Here is a 21,215-nt window from a genome sequence, read left to right as displayed (position 1 = left end):
CATGGGATTAGCGTGAGTCATGAAACAAATGGGATGAGCGAGGTGTTTTGGAATGGAAAAGGCTTGACCAGGTGCAGCTGGGAACAAATGACCTGTTCCTGCCCTTGGGTTACAGATTGCTCAGGAAGCTTTGTACAAGAATGCAGAGAGCCCTGCAGAGAGCTGGAGTGTGGGAGTTGCTGGCAGGTATTAGCTGGTGGAAAACCTCCAAAGGGCAGAATTCAGGGTGGCAGAGTTTTTAAATTATGTGTCTGTTCATCTAAGGAGCCCTAGTGGTACACTGGTTAAAGTGCTTGGCCGTTCACCAAAAGGTCAGCAGTTGGAACCCACCAGCTGCTCTTCAGGAGAAAGATGAGGCATCTGCTTCCATAAGAATTTACAGCCTTGGAAACCCTATGGGGCAGTTCTGCTTTGTCCTGTAGGATCACTGTGAGTCGGAATTGACTCAATGGCAGTGGGTTTCAGTTCATCTGTTACTGCTCATAGCCCTTAGCCTTTTTTCTAGAGCCTGGACTTCTAGCAGAGTGTCCCTCCTTTCCTCCCAGCCCCATCATCACTCTCTTGTTACCCATTCTGAGGCGTCTTTTTGAGTCTTTCCTCCAAACCAGGAAGGTGACAGATTGAACAGATCACTGGGACACCAGAATGGAGTTGGATCTACTTATTAACTGGGTAAAAACCAAAATCCATTGCCGTCAAGTGGATTCCAACTCATAGTGACCCGATAGGATAGAGTAGAACTGCCCCATGGGGTTTCCAAGGAGCAGTTGGTGGATTCTAACTGCCAGCCTTTTGATTAGCAGCCAAACACTTAACCACTGCGCCAGGGTCCCATTAGCTGGGTAGCCTGAGGTAAAACATGTAACTTCTCTGAGCCTCAGTGTTCTCATCTGTAAAATGGGGATAATATACTCTCACTGGCTGGTTGTGAAGATTAGCAGAGAGAAGACAGACACTAAGTTTGGAGCTGGTGCCTGGCACGCAACAAATGCTCACTGGAGGGTAGCAGCTGTTGGATTTTTTTTGTGGAATTCATCTTCTTAAAATGAGTATTGTGAGGCTAGAAGTCTGAACTGAGGGCCCCAGCTGTAGGCGAAGGCTCTCTCTCTCTTGCCAGCTCTGGGGGGAAGATCCTTGTCTCTTTTAGCTTCAGTTTCTTGATGAGTCTTCATGTGGCACAGATCTTCCCCGTTTGTCTCGCTCTGCTCTGTGTGTATGCTGTTCCTTATAACTCAGTGATTAGGTTTAGAACACACACTGATAGGCCTCATTAACATAATAAAGAAAACACTGTTCCCAAGTGGAACTACATCCACAGGTATAAAAAACCCAAAACCAAACCCCTTGCCATCTAAGTGATTCCAACTCCTAGCAACTCTGTGGGACTGCCCAGTAGGGTTTCCAAGGAGCAGCCCAGAGCCAGAATCATGTGATCCCTAAACTTGATGCTGCTTGTATCCATTTGCAAACTGCCAAGGTAATTTTTGTTTAATGAGCAGACGCTTTGGAGACTCTAGAAAAACATTGAACTGGGCAAGCAGAGGCACATAGCAGAGCAAGATGAAGTTGGTTAGGTTTGTCTCATAGCGTGGTGGGAGGGAGCTCATGTTCACTGAGTGCTTTACAGCAGCAGAAACTTTCTGTACTTCTGCTTCATCCCCTCAGCAGCTTAGGGTGTTGGTGGCAGCCTCAGACGTGTGCCAGAAATCACTTTCAGCGTAGGTTGGGATAACACTCTTTGGTGAGCTGCAAAAGATGGTTAGGAAATGTCTTCTGTGTGTTTTGGAGAGCTCACGTCCCCAGTGGAGGTGGAGGAGTCCTTGGGTGGTGCAAATGGCTAGAGACTCAGTTGCTAATCAAAAGGCTGGAGGTTCAGGTGCACCCAGAGTCACCTCAGGAGAAAGGCCTGGTGTCTGCTGCCAAAAAATCATTCATGGACAATCCGTTGGAGTACAGTTGTACTCGGACATGCATGGGTCCCCGTGAGTCAGCGTCAACACAATGGCAAGTGTTTTTGGTTAGTGGAGGTAGGGAAGCCGATGGCCCCAAGATACATAAATGAAAAGTTGACATTCCTGCCTCGCTATCCATGTTCTAGACGGAAGAGAGGGCCTTTATTTAAGATGTTAAGGGACTTCTCAGATTCAAGTGCCTCAGGTTGGAGGGAATTCCCCCAGAGGCTATTGCACCCTTGTGAGACCAAACACGTTGACTCACCACCTCCTCTCTGCTATTGTCTCTAGAACTTGGGATTCTCCTAGAATCCTGTACTGTTCCCTTTCCCTATCTCTGCCTTGGGTGTTTTCTCTGGAATTAGTTCCTGAATGAGTGTCAGTGTTGTCTTTTTAACGGAGGGAGAACTTAGTAAGACCTGCGTGTTGACTTGTCTTGGTCTTCCCTAGACTTTTTTTGTGTGAGCTAGTTTAATGCGGAGAAACTGTGGGGTGAATTTGAATGTATTGAATCCCAAAGGGCAAAAAAATAGATTTTCTACAACCTATTATTGAGGTTTTGTTTTCTTTATGTTGAGGTGCAATCCATACCACAGCCTTCAGTATGGATTACACCTCAACATAAAGAAAACAAAAACCCTCACAACTGGACCAACGAGCACATCATGATGAATGGAGAAAAGATTGAAGTTGTCAAGGATTTCATTTTACTTGGATCCACAATCAACAGCCATGGAAGCAGCAGTCAAGAAATCAAAAGACGCATTGCATTGGGTAAATCTACTGCAAAGGACCTCTTTAAAGTGTTGAAAAGCAAAGATGTCACCTTGAAGACTAAGGTGTGCCTGACCCAAGCCATGGTATTTTCAATCACATCATATGCATGTGAAAGCTGGACAGTGACTAAGGAAGACTGAAGAAGAATTGATGCCTTTGAATTGTGGTGTTGGCGAAGAATATTGAATATACCATGGACTGCCAAAAGAATGAAGAAATAAATCTGTCTTGGAAGAAGTACAACCAGAGTGCTCCTTAGAAGCAAAGATGGCGAGACTGCGTCTTACATACTTTGGACGTGTTGTCAGGAGGGATAAATCCCTGGAGAAGGACATCATGCTTGGCAGAGTACAGGGTCAGTGGAAAAGAGGAAGACCCTCAACGAGGTGGATTGACACAGTGGCTGCAACAATGAGCTCAAGCATAACAACGATTGTAAGGATGGCGCAGGACCAGCCAGTGTTTCATTCTGTTGTGCATAGGGTCGCTATGAGTCGGAACCGACTTGACGGCACCTAACAACATCATTATTAAGGTGTTTTTTTATTTTTCCTTGCTAAATTATACTGAGAAAAAAGCCTGAATTTTCCTTCTGCGTGAGCCCTTTCTGTGCTTAAACTCCACAGGCACTTGCTTAAAGTAAGGTTATCTGAATCATGTATCATGTGTTTGTGATTAAAATGATAATGATGCAGTTTCTGGGCTTCACAGCTAAAATTAGAAGTCTCAGGTATGTGCCTGGCTCAGCTCCCTAGTGCTGCTATAACAAACACAAGTGGTTGACACTAAAGAGTAGAAATTTATTTTCTCACAGTTCAGTGGCTGGAAGTGCAAATTCAGGCCACTTGATATAGAGGAAGGCTCTCTCTCTGACAGCTCTAGGGGAAGATCCTTGTCTCAGCTTCTCTAGCCTTCGAGTCCTGGGTTCCTTGGAGAGCTCCACGTGGCATCTATCTTTTCGCATTTCTGCTTACTCCTGTGTTTAATCCTTCTTTTTATAACTAGAAGTGATTAGGTTTAGGACATACCCTACACTGATACAGCTTCATGAACATAATAAAACCCAATTCCCAAGGACAATACTCAATACATGGAAGGTCAGCTCAACTGGACTGGACCAAAAGCAAAGAAGTTTCCAGGATAAACAATGCTTCAAAGGTCAGCAGAGCAAGGGCAGGGGTTTGGGGACCATGGTTTAAGGGGACTTCTAAGTCAATTGGCAAAATAATTCTATTATGAAAACATTCTGCATCCCACTTTGAAATGTGGCGTCTGGGGTCTTAAATGCTAACAAGTGACCATCTAAGATGCATCAATTGGTCTCAACCCACCTGGAGCAAAGGAGAATGAAGAACACCAAGGTCACACAATAACTAAGAGCCCAAGAGACAGAAAGGGCCACATGAACCAGAGACCTACATCATCCTGAGACCAGAAGAACTAGTTGGTGCCCGGCCACAATCGATGACTGCCCTGACAGGGAGCACAGCAGAGAACCCCTGAGGGAGCAGGAGAACAGCGGGATGCAGACCCCAAATTCTCATAAAAAGACCGTACTTAATGGTCTGACTGAGTCTAGAGGAATCCCGGCGGTCATGGTCCCCAAACCTCCTGTTGGCCCAGGACAGGAACCATTCCCGAAGACAACTCATCAGACATGAAAGGGACTGGACAGTGGGTAGGAGAGAGATGCTGATGAAGAGTGAGCTAATTATATCAGGTGGACACTTGAGACTGTGTTGGCATCTCCTGTCTGGAGGGGGGTGGGAGGATAGAGAGAGTTGGAAGCTGGCAAAATTGTCACAAAAGGAGAGACTGGAAGGGCCGACTCATTAGGGGGAGAGCAAGTGGGAGTACGGAGTAAGGTGTATATAAACTTATATGTGACAGTCTGACTTGATTTGTAAACGTTCACTTGAAGCTCAATAAAAGTTAATAATAATAAAAAAAAAAAACAATTCCTAAACAGGATTACATCCTCAGGTATAGGGGTTAGGATTCCAACACATATTTTGGGCAAACACAATTCTATCCATAACAGTGCCCTTTGATGGAATCAAAATTAAGGTCTATAGCTTCTTATTAAAAGTACCCACTTTCTCCCCTTAGTAACATGCTCAAAAATTGATTCAGGCCCCATGGCACTGAGTTTTACCCATGCTAGAAGCCCTGGTGGCACAGTGGTTAAGAGCTGTGGCTGCTCACCAAAAGGTCTGCAGTTCATATCCTCCTTGGAAACCTTTTGGGGCCATTCTAGTTTGTCCTATAGAGTCACTGTGTCGGAATCAACTCGCCAGCTACGGGTTTCGTTTTTTTTGTTGTTGTTGTTAGAAGCGTTCTGAGGCAATAAAAAACTTTTGAAAAAAATACATTGTCTTTTTCATAAGCCATGTTACTGCTTATAGTTTAGAAAGCACAGGCTTTCTTGGCATGTGTTCTCCTAGCTAGGGGAAGGAAAACCTTGCTAGAAGGTTTCAGAAAATCAGGACATTGAAAATCAAATCTTCGATCTATCAGACTCTAACTCCTTCATGAAGAAGTAGAGACCCAGAGAGTGGAGTAACTTTACCCAAGATCATGTTGCCAATCAGGAGCCAGGCAGGGCTAGAACCCAGGACCCCTAACTTGGGGCTGAGTATACCTTTCCAGAATCTTGAGGAACAGGGGTAGGTTCAGGGATGAGGGCTGGTATTCTGGGGAAGATGTTAGATTGTTGTCTAACATCAAAGTAGTTGGAGTAAAGTCTTCATGGGTTTTTGTAGCTGTTGTTGGCCAGTTAGGGTCCATGCCCTGGAGCAGTTGAGCCAATGAAATGTACTTCAAGTCAGAAAGAGAGAAAGTTTATTTAGGGGGGCGGCACCAATGGAAAGTCTGATAGCGACACAGGCTGTCTTGTGGAGTCCCGAAAGGCAGTTTTACATTAAAGCTTATATATGATTCTTACAAGGGTTAGAAATGTCTTTGTAGCCCACAGATGGTATGGCTGGATGAGTTAGTTATTCATTATGAGATAATTACAAGAGCCTCTTTATCAGACCAAAGAGATACATGCTGGACATCTTATCAGGCTAAAGATATACATGCCAGACATCTGGGCCCTGCTCTCCATGTGGGGGGTTGCAAGTCACAAGTGGCTGGTCAGAACAAAACAAAGTCATTACCAATGGTATGCAGAAAGAAGGCAGGCAGGAGAAAAAAAAAAGAAGAAAAAAAAAAAAAAAACAGATAGGTTCCTCCAGGTGTTAGTTATTTCAAGCTCTCAATTGCCTGTTTTAAAAACAGGAGAAAACATCCTGTGGAATACTTGGGTCACAGCTATTACGTAGATAATTATGGTGAGGGGAGGCCTCCAGGACCATATTTGTGTCCTGGGAAAAGCTGAGCAGTTGTCACCTTGGTGGTGGTGTGACTTGGGGAGTTCACACAGCCAATTGTTCTGCTTTTATTTTCCTAGCCCTAGAGCTAGATCATCATGTCGTTCCTCCTGTTGCTGGAAGCCACCTGTGTTTTCCTGTTTCTCACAGGTAAGATGGTTATATGGTGGGGGGTAAGGGCCTGCGGGGGTTGATTTGCTTCCAATTTTGTTGTAAAATCAAGTTAAAATACTTGTAAGGGTCTCTCAAATCCATCCCTTTCTCTCCATTGCATTGCTGCCTGCCTAACCTAAGCCCCATGATCTCCTGCAGGAACCTCTACAGTAGCCTTCTGACCAGTCTCCCTGGGTCCACCTAGTTCTCCCCCAGCTCACACACAGCTATTGGTAGCAGAGCTGGGACTGAAACCTATGTCTGTCTTCTGACTTCTAGGCTGGCACCCCCACTCCAGGCCCCTATGAGGAGAAAAAGAAGCCTTAGTTTTCTGATCTGTAAAGTGAGCAGGTTTGATTCATTCTTAGCCCGGCCTACTCATTAGCATCAACCCCAGCTGGAAGTCCCTAAGCCCTGTAGATGTCTTTAAAGGAGTCTGGCAAATTGGTTAGTAGCGGTAGCCACCATCACACGTTAGCCAACCCTCTGTTCCAGGGAACCTCTGCAGAGTCCTGAGGTAACCTCCCAGGGGAGTGATGGTGATGTTACCCAGGTGTGCTCACCACAGCAGCTGAGCACATGCTACAGAGAGGCACAGATAGCTGAGTGACATCTTTAGTGAGTGACCTGTGGCTACAGAGCTCCCCCTCCTGCTCATCTCTGGGAGATGGCTGGCCTTTCTCCAGCTGGTATGACATTTAAAAAGGAAGAGTGCTTTTCTGCTCTTTACAGAGCCTTGGGCATTCCTTGTGGGAACCTTGGTAGCACAGTGGTTAAGCACTTGGCTGCTAACTGAAAAGTTGGCAGTTAGAACCCACCAGCCACTCCATGGAAGAAAGATGTGGCAGTCTGCCTCTGTAAAGATTACAGCTTTGGGAATACTATGGGGCAGTTCTACTCTGTCCTATAGGGTCCCTATGAGTTGGAATCAACAGCAATGGATTTGGGTTTTTTTTTTTGGAGTGGGGGTTTCCTTAGGTACTAGGCTCTTTGCCAATAATTCATGGACTCTATTTGGCAAACTTTAGTGCTTACATGCTGTATGCAGAAAGCCGGGCTAGGCTCTGTGGAGGACGAGGTGGGAATGTTCCAGGGGGACAGGGAAGAGGGGCCCATGGGAACAGCACTGCATTGTGGGATGGTATATAACATGGGCTACAGCGGGGCTGCAAGAGTTATGGGCAAGAGCTTCATGATCTCTGAATGCAGTGATGCAGGAAGCTTCTGTTTTCTAGAAGACCAATCTGAATTATTAGGTAATTGGTTCGTTTATTTGTTTTTTAAGTGTTGCCCCTGCCTTTGTTTTAACATCTGCCATTCTTTATGTACGTGGAAGATCTTTTCTTTTAATTAGTCTACTGTCTTTGTTTTGTAGTTTGTCTTGTTTCTGCCTCTGGTGGCAAAACAGCCGTGGCAGTGGTGGACTGTCCTAATGAAAGATAATTGTCTGACAGCTTTTGACTGTGGAGCTAATTGGTGGTTCAGCATATTGACTAGAACCAGGTCCTCTGTGAGTAGAGATTGTAGGGAGGGCATATCAGGTGAGCCGAAGCTGCCTGATCAAAGTAGTGGGGAAGCTTGAAATGAATTCAGGTTGCTCTGGGGGAGGAATTGAGGGGGAGCCTGGAAGGTAGAGCTGGGAAAGAGTTTGGAGCCAACCCAAGGGTCCTGAGTTAACCAGTTGACCAACAGCAAACTCTAGGGGGTGCTGCAGGCAAGAGGCATTCCCCACCAGTACCTGAGATTTTTTGGTGCCCCCTGCAGTCACCTTCCTGACAGCTGCAAACCCTGTGAACCTGACCTCACCGTACTGCATGATTCCTGCTTTTCCCCAGCTCCTTCTTCTTTCCCTCTTTCCCCAGCAACCTATCATGGTCACATTCATTCATCTGCCCTCTTCCTGTGGCCTTCCCTGTTCCTGGCTTTGCCCAACCCAGCTGTTTCTCTACCTTTATAAAGCATCTGCATGTACATCTCTTCCAACACTGGAATCTACCAAGTGCAGTTGCAGATGGGTGTTGGCTTTTCAAAAATATGTCCTCTAGATGAAACCCTCATTGTCGTCAGGACTTCTTGTGGTTTTCTCACCATTCTGAACTCCTGTGACTTCTTTGGCATGCCCTGCCCTCAAAGTATATTTTTTAAAATTTGTTTTACTGATTGCTCGTAGACCATGATTGCAATTTTACTGGGTATCAAAAAGAAAGGAAAATTTACCCAGAAACTGCCTACCTCAATACTTTTTAGCCCTTGTTCATATCAATTGCCTAGAACGAATATATCAGTATTTACTCATGCCCCAGTCTCTTTAGGTATTTACTGTTTCTATCATTTCTCTCTTACAAATAGCATTGAAGAGAGTGTTCCAATGCACATTCTTTTCTTTCTCTAAACTTGTTTTTTCCTAGGATCCATTCCCAGATGTAGTACTGTAGTGTTAAAGAGTGTGAGCATTTTTATGACTCTTAATTCGTTTGTCCAACTTCCTTTCCAAAAAGGTTATACCAGTTTACAGTGCCCCTCCTGGAAAATAATTTTTTTAACTTAATCTTTCCTCAATCTCATTTGAGTTTAAAATTTGCTGATTTAATTTTCACCTTTAAAAATGCTCTCTCATTGGACTTGGAACACTTATACACTGCTGGTGGGAATGTAAAATGGTACAACCACTTTGGAAATCAATTTGCTACTTCCTTAAAAAGCTAGAAATAGAACTACCATACGAGCTAGCAGTTCCACTCCTTGGAATATACCCTAAAGAAATAACAGCCTTCACACGAACAGATATATGCACACTCATGTTCATTGCAGCACTGTTTACAATAGCAAAAAGTTGGAAGCAACCAACGTGCCCATCAACGGATGAACGGATAAATAAATTATGGTATATTCACACAGTGGAATACTACATAACGATTAAGAACAATGATGAATCTGTGAAACATTTCATAACGTGGAGGAATCTGGAAGACATTATGCTGAGTGAAATTGATCAGTTGCAAAAGGACAAATATTGTATGAGACCACTATTATAAGAACTCTAGATAAAGTCTTAAACACAGAAGAAAATATTCTTTGATGGTTACGAAGGTGGGGAGAGAGGGAGAGGGATATTCACTAGATAGTAGACAAAAATTATTTTAGGTAAAGGGAAGGGCAACACACAACACAGGGGAAGTCAGTACAACTGAACTAAACCAAAAGCAAAGAAGTTTCCTGAATACAACCAAAGGCTTTGAAGGCCAGAGTAGCAAGGACGGGGGTCTGGGGACCATGGTTTCAGGGGACATTTATGTCAACTGGGATAAGAAAATGTTCTGCATCCCACTTTGGTGAGAGGCATCTGAAGTCTTAAACACTAGTAAGCGGCCATCTAAGATGCATCAGTTGGTCTCAACCTAGCTGGAGTAAAGGAGAATAAAGAACACCAAAGACATATGATAAAGATGAACCCAGGAGACAGAAAGGGCCATATAAACCAGAGACTCCATCAGCCTGATACCGGAAGAACTAGAAGGTGCCTGGCTACCACCGATCACTGCCCTGACAGGGAACACAACAGAGAATCCCTGATGGAGCAGGAAAACAGTGGGATGCAGATCTCAAATTCTTTAAAAAGACCAGCTTAATGGTCTGACTGAGACTGGGAGGGACCCTGATGGCCATGGTCCCCATACCCTTTATTAGCCCAAGATTGGAACCAGTCCTGAAGCCAACTCTACAGACCGCGGATTGGACTGGAGTATAAGATAGACAATGATACTGGTCAGGGGTGAGCTACTTGGCTCAAGTGGACATTTGAGTCTATGTGGGCGACTCCTGACTGGTGATGAGATGAGAAGACAGCAGGGGATCAGGAGCTGGTTGAATGGACACTGGGAATACAGGGTGGAGAGGAGGAATGTGCTGTCTCACTAGAAGGAGAGCAGCTGGGAGTGCATAGCAAGGTGTATATGACTTTTTGTAAGAGAGACTGACTTGATTTATAAACTTTCACCTAAAGCACAATAAATAAATAAAACGGCTCTCGTTGTTTGAGGTACAGCATTTTGTCGCTTGTCAGAGCATTTACTCTTGTGCTTTTCTGTGAAACCTGTTCTCTGCATTGGCTGTTCACATCCAAGGTTAGTTTTTATGGTGGTGAGATGTTTTGTCTGAGGGAGTCAGGGGGAGGCTTCTAAGGGCATACCTATAGATAGTACAGGCAGCTGCACCCTAGAGAGGGACCCAGTTTTTATGTTTAACCAGGGCCAAAAGTCTGGTTAGAATCCCAGTCTTTCTATAGCTACTCTGTGTATTTCTTATTTTTCTCTTCAAAATACTCAAATTTCAATACAAATGTACTTGATAGAGGTGGGGTATTGGGGGCATTTCTTTATGTTATCCCTGTGTTACATTTTGACATACAAATATCTTTAAATTCTTCCATGTGCCCATTTTCTCTCCTATTATGTGTTCATGGTACTCACATAATGTGGAGAGTAAGACTCCTTCCCCCTCCGCCCTGGAATGACTGCTTCTAGTATTGTCTCTCCTAGTGCCCCCATCAGTCCCTCTTCAGGAAGTCCATGTAAGCAGGGAGACCATTGGGAAGATTTCAGCTGCCAGCAAAAGTAAGTACGTGTTTTACCTAGTCCTCCAAATACCCATTTCAACTTCTGTGTGACAGACTCGAGGGAAACTATTACTCCAGATACTTTTTGCTCTACTCCCATTTCCTTTCACTGGGGCCAAAGTTGTTTCCCCAAACAGGGGCCAGTTGAGTCACTCTCCTGGGTGAAAACCCTCAGTAATTCCCAGTGCCAGATTCTTGGTCTGTGCTTCGAGGTCAGTTACATGATCACCATCTACTCTACCAGTTCCATCTCCCGCCATGTTCCTTCCTCTTCCATGATAATCAGTATTCCCTCTTGCAGCCCATTCCCAGGACAAGCCCTGCATGCCCCTTCCTTAGCCAGGACATCCTTTCTTCCCTCTTTGGTGAAACTCCCTCATCTTTCCTCAGTTCCATGTGCCTATGCAGGAGGCCTTTCTCTGTCTCCTCCTCCTTGCCTCCTCTGGAGCCAGACAGCCTAGGTTGATTCCTGGCTCTCCCTCTTCCTGGTACTTGGGCCTTAGGAATGTTACTTAATTGCTATGTGCCCTGCTTTCCTCACCTGTCCACTGGAAATAAAAATAGTAACATCTCATAGTGTGGTTGCCAGAGTTAAATAAATTAATATGTTCGTTCCGTGCAATAACTGCTGGCTATTGTTATTGCTACTTTAATTCTTGGGTAATACCGGCTTGTATAACAGGATGCCTGACTGCATCCCTGACTAGACTGTGACCCCCCAAGAGCTGAGACCAAGGCTCTTCAGTGTCCCTCTCTAGCCCGGGAGACCCATCCTCTTGTTGAGCTCAATAGTGTTGCTGAATTGGATTTGTCCATTATTCCAAAGACTTTTATGTAGGGGCATGTCTGTGGTGGGTGTGTGTTTCCCACCTCAGAGGAGGGCCAGCTCTGGCCAGGGCCTTCTGCTGTGTTATCCCCCTGTTGTGCTGAGAGGAGCTGCAGCTCCACCCACCACAAGGTCATTTCTGCCGGCAGCCCAGACTGCAGGGAAGCCGACGTCATGCGTCTGCCCCTCTCTCTCCTAGTGATGCAATGCTCAGCTGCGGTGGACATCCTGTTTCTGCTGGATGGCTCTCACAGCATTGGGAAAAGGAGCTTCGAGAGGTCCAAGCACTTTGCCATCACAGTCTGTGATGCTCTGGACGTCAGCCCTGAGAGAGTGAGTACAAGGTTTGTGGGCCTTTTATTAGGGCCTCCCTGGTTGCAAGTGGCAGAAATCCAGTCATACGAAGAGGGCACTTATCAGCTTGTGAATCCTGGTTCCAGGTAGGGTGGGATCCAAGGGCTCAAGCAAGGCTATCAGGCATCCCTCTTTTTTTCTTCTTCTCAATTCTGCTTTCCCGTGTTGGTTTCATTTGCAGACAAGTTTCCCTGACATAGCAAAATTGTCCTTCAGGCTAGTGACCCTAGTAAAAAGAAGGTATACCTCTTTCTCTGTAGATCCGTCAGTAGTCTCAGGGAGGGCTCTGATTGGTCAAGCCTAAGTCACATGACAGTCCCTTGACCAATCACAGGAGCCCCGAGAAAGATTCCCAGCCCAGACCTGAGTCAAGTGCTCACACTGGAGGTTGTGGGTGGGGGAAACACATGGATTTGATTGCCCACTAGGAAGAGGGGTTGTGTTTGCAGAAAAATGGGAAAAGGGGGGAAAAAATGCTAAGCAGACGAAAACTGTAGCTGCCTCCGAACACCAGAGTCTCAGTATGAAGCACAGTTCCTCCCTCCTCTGTTGACTTGGAAGGAACTAGACAAAAAAATAAAGCCAAACCCGTTGCTATCAAGTCGACTCCAACTCATGGTGACCCCATGTGTTTCAGAGTGGAACTGTACTCTGCAGGATTTTCAATGGCTGTAATCTTACTGAAGTAGATTGCCAAGACTTTCTTCCCTGGCACTGCTGGGTGGATTTGAACCACCAACCCTTTGATTAATAGACAAGCACAAACTGTTCACGCAACTCAGGGACCTTAGGAAGGAATTACTCTGGCCTTTTTTTAAATGAATCTACGCAGCATCTTCAATTCTTGTTACTCCTGGCTCCAGACAGCAGTTCCTAAATATCAGCCGAATATGGTAGCTGTGGCTTTTGTTTGTAAAAAGGGCATTTTTTAACAACTCAGTAGAAAAATGGGCAACAAACACAGATGGTTCCCAGAAAACGAAAGACAGATGGCCTTTAGATACATGAAAAGATGCCCAACCTCACTTAATGTAATAGCAAATCTCCAGCTGACGTATCATTTTTCACTTACTAGATTAACAAAAATCCAAAGTTTGGTGACACATTCATTTGGCAAGTCTCTAGGGAACTGGCGTTCCCATACACGGCTAGTGGGAGTACAAACTGTACAACCTCTGTAGGAGGAATCCAACCGTATTAATCAAAATTACAAAGGCTTGGACCCTTTGACCCAGCAGTTCCATGTCTAGGAATTTATTCTGCGGATACCCTGCGGGTGCAAAATAAGGCACGTACCGATTATTCACTGCGGCCTTGTTTGTAATAGCAAAATATGTCAGACGATCTGCCCATTCCCAGGGGACAGGTTAAATGGGTTCCAGTGTGCCCATTTAATGGGACAGCGGCAGCTGCAGAAAGTGAATGAGGACACTCTTCTAGGCCCTGCTTTGGAAAGACTCCAAAACAAATTCAGTGTAAAGTGAATAAGGTGAAAATGGTATGTTACTTCTTATGTGAAAAATGAAGGGGGATGAATAAGAGAACCTATGCTTGTATTTGCCTTGTATATGCATAAAGAAAACTCTGGTGGCATTTTTAAGGGGCTACAAACAGTGGAGGAGGTTGGGAACTGGTCAGATTGGGCACAAGTACATTAATAAGGACATTGTAGTACTTTCTGGATGTTAACCCTTGTGGATTGTTACCTACTCAAAAGTCAAATAAAAAATGAAGAAGGGGCAGTTGGTCTGGAAAGCCAAAATTACTTGGAGACTGTTCACATGCAGATTGAGGAAGGAAGTGGTTTTCCGAAATGACATTCCTGGATTAATCCTTGTAAAACCTGTAGAATTTAGGAGCAAACATGGCTTTTAATTAGAGCCAGATTTTCCCCAGAAATGCATGCCACTTTGGGAGAGTGAGCACGTAACTGAACAAAAAGCATCCTTGCACCACCATGTAAAAACACCGTTGTTGCTAGGTGCTGTCCAGTCGGTTCCAATGCACAGCAATCCTGTGTACAACAGAAGGAAACACTGCCCAGCCCCCCAAAAAACACACCATAAGAGACATCGGTCAATCTAGGCATGACCAGACCAGAAGTTCCAACTGTGATGTCAACCCAGCACTCTGTCCTTAAAAGGGTCAGCGGCCAAGGACCGCTAAAACTCCACCCTCCTTCACACCAAACCCATTGCTGTCCAGTGGATTACAACTCATAGCAACCCTATGGGACAGAGTAGAACTGCCCCATAGAGCTTCCAGGGAGTGCCTGGAGGATTCGAACTGCCGACCTTTTGGTTTGCAGCTGTAGCTGTTAACCACTACACCACCAGTGTTTCCTCCTTCACAAAGGGCCCTGCTTTTAAAGGGAAATGATTCCCTGTGAAGCTTCACTAGATATTCATGGACGAGATGGCACACAGATCAAACTTTGTTGACCTTGACATTGATGTAGTGTGTTCTGAAATGAATGGGTGACCTGGAGATGGCTGAGGATGTCAGGTTGGGAGGGAAGATTGGTATGGACACAGATTAGGAAATTGAGGCTCAGAGAGACTGAGTGGCTGCCTAGGGTCACACAGCAAGCTCAGGACAGAGCTAAATGTGGAAGAGCTGGGGCTCTTGACTTTCAGCCCAGGACTTGCTCCATTATACCGTGTCTCTCTCCCAGTGTGGCCCCTGGGCTAGGATGAGGTAACGACACTCAGAATTCACAGGGCAGGTGGACAGTGGGCAGTGTGCCACGGGGTGGTGGGGGGGGGGACAGTGCGCTGATGGAATTGCATGTCCTCAGGGAGAGGGTGGCCAGGTAAGAAAACCACAGCTGTGGTTGGTGCTGTTGGAGCAGCTGCCCCGCCCACAGGCCCCCAGAGGGCAGGAAATTTAACCGCCTGCGTCCAGAAAGTGGTGCTAAATTCTGGGAGCTGATTTTTAGGCTAGGTGTTTGGAAACTAGTCAGTGCCCAGAACAGGAAGCCAGGAAACTCACAGATGAGGGAACATGCTTACCATTTTCATGTGAAAGAAGGCGCGGAGTGGCTGTATTATTAAGAGGGCAGAACTATAACTCTGGTTGTTGAGGGAGTTAGATTTGGGCTTAACTTGAGAAAAACTTCCTCACAGCAAGGTTTGTTTCACAAAAGAATTGGGTGTCTATTTGAGTGAGGGGTCCTTGGGTGGTAGAAACGGTTAATGTGCTCAGCTGCTAAGTGGAAGCTTGGAGGTTTGAGTCCACCTAGAAGCACCCCGGAAGAAAAGCCTGGTGATCTGCTTCCAAAAAACCAGCCATTGAAAATCCTATGGAGCACATGCGGTCTCCATGAGTCGGAGCCCACTAGACAGCAACTGGTCTTTTCCAGTATTTGTGTGAGCGAGCGAGCGAGCAAGCACCCTGACCTCCAACGTGTGCCAGCGGACTTGTTCCGATGCTTTAGAAGGGCTTTTTGCTAACAGTGATTTCAGGTGTTCAGTCTGATTTGTGGCTTCAGGTTTTATATTTTTGCTGCTGCATTTTTGTGTTTTCTTCTTCTTATCTGCATATACAAGGCAGCTGATTTCGCCCCTTGTTTTTCTTCCTGTAACCTTAGTTTGACGGAAGAAATTTTCAAGTAGCTATAAATTAAGGCTTTTTGTGGGTGCTCTGCTGTCAAGGTGGATTTTTAGGTGTTTGAAGCCTTCCACTCAACACGTAAAAGCTGAGAAGCTAACTTGCTGGCCGTAATGGAAGGATTGCCGTGGTGTGATTACAGCTGGAGGGAGGGCTGGGCAGGCTGCCTTCAGAGGCACACAGCAAACTGAAGCAGATGAAAGGCAGCTGTTTTGCTCCCAGACCACCAATTAAATTAAATGCCTTAACTACTGACTTAAGCTGTTTCCATCTTGTCTTGTTTTGAAGTTGTATCCTTCCTGTTTAACCCAAGTAAATACACCCAGCTGTTGGTCTCCAGAGAGTTCCCCCACCTTTTTAACTGAGTAATTCAGTCACATGGTTCCATAAAAAGGTATTCAGGGAGAAGTCTCCCTCACACCCACTCATTTTCCATTTTCCAGTCCCCCTCCCAGCTTTCTTGAATCTCCTTCTAGAATTGCTTCATGCAAATCTAAGCAAATGTGAATTATGCTATTTCTCCTCTTTTTACACCAAGGGAAACATACTGTCTACAAACTTGTCTATTCCTTGCTTTTTATCCTCCCCATTTTATCTTGGAAATCTTTTTACATCAGTATATGGGTATATATTTGTTTTTTATTGTTGTTGCTTTATTTTTTTGGAACTGATTTATGTTCCATTGTAAGAATTTACCAAGGTTTGATTAACTAATCATCTATTGATGGACATTCGCTTTTACAAATATACTGTGATAAATAATCTTATAAATAGGCCATTTCACATGTGCGGAAATAAATCTGTAGGATAAATTTCCAGGTTGTTCTTGTTAGTTGCCATTGAGTCAGCTCCTAGTACCATATGCATTTATAACTTTTTATAAATATTGACAAATTACCCTCCATGGAGGTTGCACCAACGTACGTTCCTACCAGCAATGTTTGCAAGTCTGATTTGGCCACAACCATATAAACATTGTGTTTGGCTTTTTGCTAAACTGATACGGGAGAGCCATTTGTATTTGCTGTTCTGTGGTCTCTGTTCATATCCTTCGCTCATTTTTCTGTTGGATTATTTTACATATTGATTCCTAGAAACTCTTTATGTATTTTGGAAAACTAGCCCTTTGTCTCGGATATGAGTTGTAAATATTTTTCCTGTTTTTTTTTTTAGCTTTTTTATTGCATTAAGGTATGTTTTGTCATGCAGAAGTTGTTTTTCTTTTTTAATGTAGTTAGATTTATCAGTCTTTTCTTTTATGGTTTCTGGATTTTAAGTCATAGGAAGATCTTTTCAGTTTGGTGTTATAAAGGAATTCTCTCAAGTTTTCCTTTAGAACTTTCATGGTTTCATTTTTCACATTTAAATCTTGAATCCTTTACAATTTATCATTTATTTTTTACAGATTACTATTCACTTGCCCCAGTGTCATTCACTGACTAGACCATCTTTTCCCCACTAGTTTGTGATGCCCCCTTTATCATACCTTAAATTCAAGGGAGATCTTGAAAGGTTTTCTTCTCAGAAGCTTCTGCCTGAGCTTGTCTGCAGCTCTGTCAGTGTCCATCTCCCCTGCACGCCCACCTGAGACTTAAATTTCTTTCTACTTAAAATGCTGAATGGTTCCTTCATCTGGAAGGAATGGCTAAAGAGCCGAGCTCACTGGGAGGAGATACAGCCGGCTTGGTGTGGCAGAGTGCTTTGGTCATCTCTCAAACCCCAGGCATGTAGTAGAGGAATTCAAGTAGTGGCAGTAGCCAGTCACTTAAGGCATTGCTTAAATGTGACTCAGTTGGCCTATTTGAAATGGTGACCAGAATTGGGGTCCAGTTATGGGAATAGCAGCTGGAGTGTAGCTTCTCCAGGGGTTTTTGAAAGCCAGTGATTAGGTACAGGGCTGGGACTCTCAAGAAGAAACCTGAATACTTGTAACCTTCTTTGCTCAAACACCCTAGTGCTTCAAGAGTCCAGATATTGGCTTTCCTCAGTTTCCCTCCTTCTGTTTTGCAAGACATTGGACTTTCTGCCTAGGGCTGCCTTTTCAGTGAGGATGCGCACGTCTATTTGGCATCATCAGCGGGTCTTGCTCCCTCCATTACATAGACACCTTTAACTCCAGTGTTGCTTGTCTCAGTTTAGGGTGCTGCTTGGCCTCCAGTCTACCTCTGGTTGGGAGACTTGGCCTTTCTCTAACTTAGAGCACACCTGGAAGGGCCAACTACCCAGCAAAGGAATTGACTGGTGGTGGCCGTGGTTGGCTTCTGTAGTACCCCCGGCTGGATCAGTGTGCATTTTACTGAAGGCCTGTGCTGGCTGCTGAGGAGGGGAGAGCATAACTGAACCTCAGTGGAGATCATAGGCACTGAAGTCCAATGGTCTGGATTTGAGTCCTGGCTCCCTTTCTTACAAGGAGCACTGGCGGTACAGTGGTTAAAGCGCTAAGCAAAAGGTTGGTAGTTCAAACCCATCAGCCACTCCACAGGAGAAAGATTTGGCAGTCTGCTACCATAAAGATTGTAGCCTTGGAAACCCTACAGGGCAGTTCTACTCTGTCCTGTAGGGTCACTATGAGTTGGAATCTACTCGACGGCAACAGGTGTTTTTTTTTTTTTTTTTGTTTTCCCTTTCTTACTAGCTGTGTGGCCTTGGGCAAGATCTGCATCCTCTTCTAAATTTTAGTTTCCCCAGCAGGCATGTGAGTACTGAATGGGTGTGGATTCAATGAAATCATGTATGAGCTTGCTGAAAACAGTGCCTGTGCCCAGGAGACAGCTGAAAATTGCAGCTGGGAGCCTATCCTCCAGGCTCATGGCCCAGCCAGGAGAGGTGCCAGAATGTTGAGCTGCCGGGGGAGGGAAAATATAGGGAGTCACTGGGTGACACAAACAGTTAAGCACTCAGCTGCTAACTGAAAGGTTGGAGATTTGAACCCATCCAGAAGTGCCTGGGAAGAAAGGCCTGGCAATCTGTTTCCAAAAAGTCGCAGCTGTGAAAACCCTATGGAGAGAAGTTCTACTCTGACACACGTGGCACTACCATGAGTCAGAATTGACGGCAACTGGTTGGAGGATGTGGGCTGAGAAGATTAAATTAGGGGTTGTCAGTGTAGGACACAGGCAGATGGCAACTATTTGCTTCCAGGTTTTCCTCCTGATTTTTGGAAACTTCTTTTTGGAGATTGGAGATAGCGCCAGCACTGGTATTTGTTGAGTGGACAGGAGGCAGGATCGTTAACCTTTCTTGTCCCTTGAGCCCTCCTACAAATGTCTATGACTTGACCCCAGTCTTGGGCCCCCTGTCTCCTACTGCAGGTCAGAGTGGGAGCGTTCCAGTTCAGTTCCGCCCCTCAGCTGGAATTCCCCTTGGATTTGTTTTCAACCCGACAGGAAGTGAAGGCGAAAATCAAGACGATGGTTTTCAAGTATGTGTGATCAGATAATGCCATGTTTAGGAAGACACCAGCTGCTGTTATAATGGCACCCTTGACGGATGAGGCCTTGGCTCTCAGCCTTACAGCTTGCTGAGGGGGAAGGTAGGAGCTGAAAGTGGGTGGCGGGCTTCCTGAACCCCAGCTGTACACACAGGACTCCCTCCTCAAGGGAATGCCAAAGCAGGTAAAAAAAAGTATTTGCTGCCCTTGTGTGTAGCTGTCAGTTACTTGGAAGAATGGGCTGTGGAAGGTTGAGACTGGGGTTAAGATGTGGAGTGGTGGGAAGTACACTGGGTTCTAGTCTCAGTTCGTCCCTGGTGGCCACTGCAGCTTGGATGGTTTATACATTCTTTAAGCCACTTTTTTTTTCAGGTATATATATAAAAAGGCTAAGTGCTCTTCTATTACTGAGAGTGCTTTAAAAATTATGAATAGCTGTTTATGTGTACATGTACCTTATAAATATGTTTAGTAGGGCTGTAACTTTACTCACATTTCAAGTCATCCCATGTATGCATATATAAATATGTATACATGTATATTATAATTGCGAGCTGTTGTTAGGTGCCATTGAGTCGGCTCTGGTTCATAGCGACCCTATATACAGCAGAACGAAACACTGCCTTGTCCGCGCCACCCTCACAATCATTGCTATGTTTGAGGCCATTGTTGCAGCCACTGTGTTAGTCCATCTTGTTGAGGGTCTTCCTCTTTATCACTGACCATCTACTTTACCAAGCATGATGTCCTTTTCCAGAGACTGGTCTCTCCTGATAACATGTCCAAAATACACATATTTTTGTGTATATGTTTTGTACATATGTATATCTGTATGTATATAGAACTGATACAGTGTTTGTCACAAGCTCTCACAGAATGACTTTGACTTGCCACTTGACGCTCTGATGTCTAGATCCTCTTAGTCTCTGTTACCACTTGCTCTGCTATTCTCTAGAGTCCCATAGAAGTCAATGGTCCCACCTATTTACTGCCATCGCCTCCACTGGCAAAGGCCCTGAGCTCTGAGGTCCTTCTCCCAGGTGCAGGCCTCTGTAGGCCCACTGGTGCCATCAGCAAGCTGAGTCCCCACACTGGGCACACTGGGACCTCTGGAGGCCTGGGAGGCACAGGGAAGCCCAGTGACTTCATCTCAGGCTGTTTATCCCAGCCATTTAGTCTGCCCACTCACAGCAACTCATGGTGACTCTATAGGACAGAGCAGAGCTCCCCCATAGGGTTTCCAAGGAGTGGCTGGTGGATTTGAACTGCTGATCTTTTGGTTAGCGGCTGTAGCTCTTGACCACTGCAGGGCTGCTATGAGTTGGAATTGACTCAACGGCAGTGGGTTTTGGTTTTCCTATGCCCATGGGTGCTCTGGGCAGAATGAGGGGCAAGTTAAATACAAGAAAATGCAAAAGAGAAAGTATAGTAGTATGTTTCAAAAAATATACATTTCTTCTTTTCCCTTCTATCCTTGGGGCCTCCAAGAACTGGTCTCCCATAGAGAGCCATTGCAGCCTGCCCCCAACCCTGGGCCCAGACTACAAGAGCAGCACTTGTCAAAGTGAAGTCCTAAAGCCACCTGGGTCAGAACTGTGGGAAGAGTGTGTAAAAATGCAGATGCCTGGGCCCCGGCCCAGACTTACTGAATCAGTTTCTGGGCAGCGATACCTAGGAATCTGCACTCTGCTCAGGCCTCTGCCCTCCCGCCCACCCATGACTATTGTGCACACTAACCTTTTTTAGAAAAAACAGCTTTACTGAGATATAATTTAACATATCACAAAATTCACTCATTTAAAGTGTACAATTTAACAGTCTTGAGTATATTCACAGAGTTATACAACTCTATAAGTAATCTAATTTTTGAACATTTCCTCATCCTAAATAGAAACCCTATGAACGGACATTTCCCCAAAGAGGATATACATATGGCCAACAAACACATGAAAAGATGCTCAGCTTCATTAGTCATTAAAACAACAGCAACAAAAAAAAACCATTGCCATTGAGTTGATTCTGACTCAAAGTGACCCTGTAGGACAGAGTAGAGCTGCCTCATAGGGTTTCCAAGGAGTGGCTGGCGACCTTTTGGTTAGTAGCCATAGCTCACTGTAGCTCTTAA

At 45.1% G+C, this 21,215-nt stretch overlaps 1 protein-coding gene across 1 annotated transcript in view; it reads left to right on the top strand.

The window, feature by feature from the left end:
• Positions 1 to 6,201: 6,201 nt before the first annotated feature.
• Positions 6,202 to 21,215, top strand: part of VWA2 (von Willebrand factor A domain containing 2) — a 33,285-nt gene continuing 18,271 nt past the window's right edge. Inside the window, exons 1-4 of the mRNA XM_003408943.3 lie at positions 6,202 to 6,253; positions 10,795 to 10,869; positions 11,897 to 12,030; positions 18,972 to 19,081. Of these exons, the coding sequence (XP_003408991.2) occupies positions 6,202 to 6,253; positions 10,795 to 10,869; positions 11,897 to 12,030; positions 18,972 to 19,081 (371 nt within the window). The remainder of the gene's footprint in view (positions 6,254 to 10,794; positions 10,870 to 11,896; positions 12,031 to 18,971; positions 19,082 to 21,215) is intronic.

This window comes from Loxodonta africana, chromosome 16 (assembly GCF_030014295.1).
Source record: "Loxodonta africana isolate mLoxAfr1 chromosome 16, mLoxAfr1.hap2, whole genome shotgun sequence".
Taxonomy (NCBI): domain Eukaryota; kingdom Metazoa; phylum Chordata; class Mammalia; order Proboscidea; family Elephantidae; genus Loxodonta; species Loxodonta africana.
Note: the sequence above shows the minus strand (reverse complement) of the source record. Positions and strands in the feature narration are given on the sequence as shown.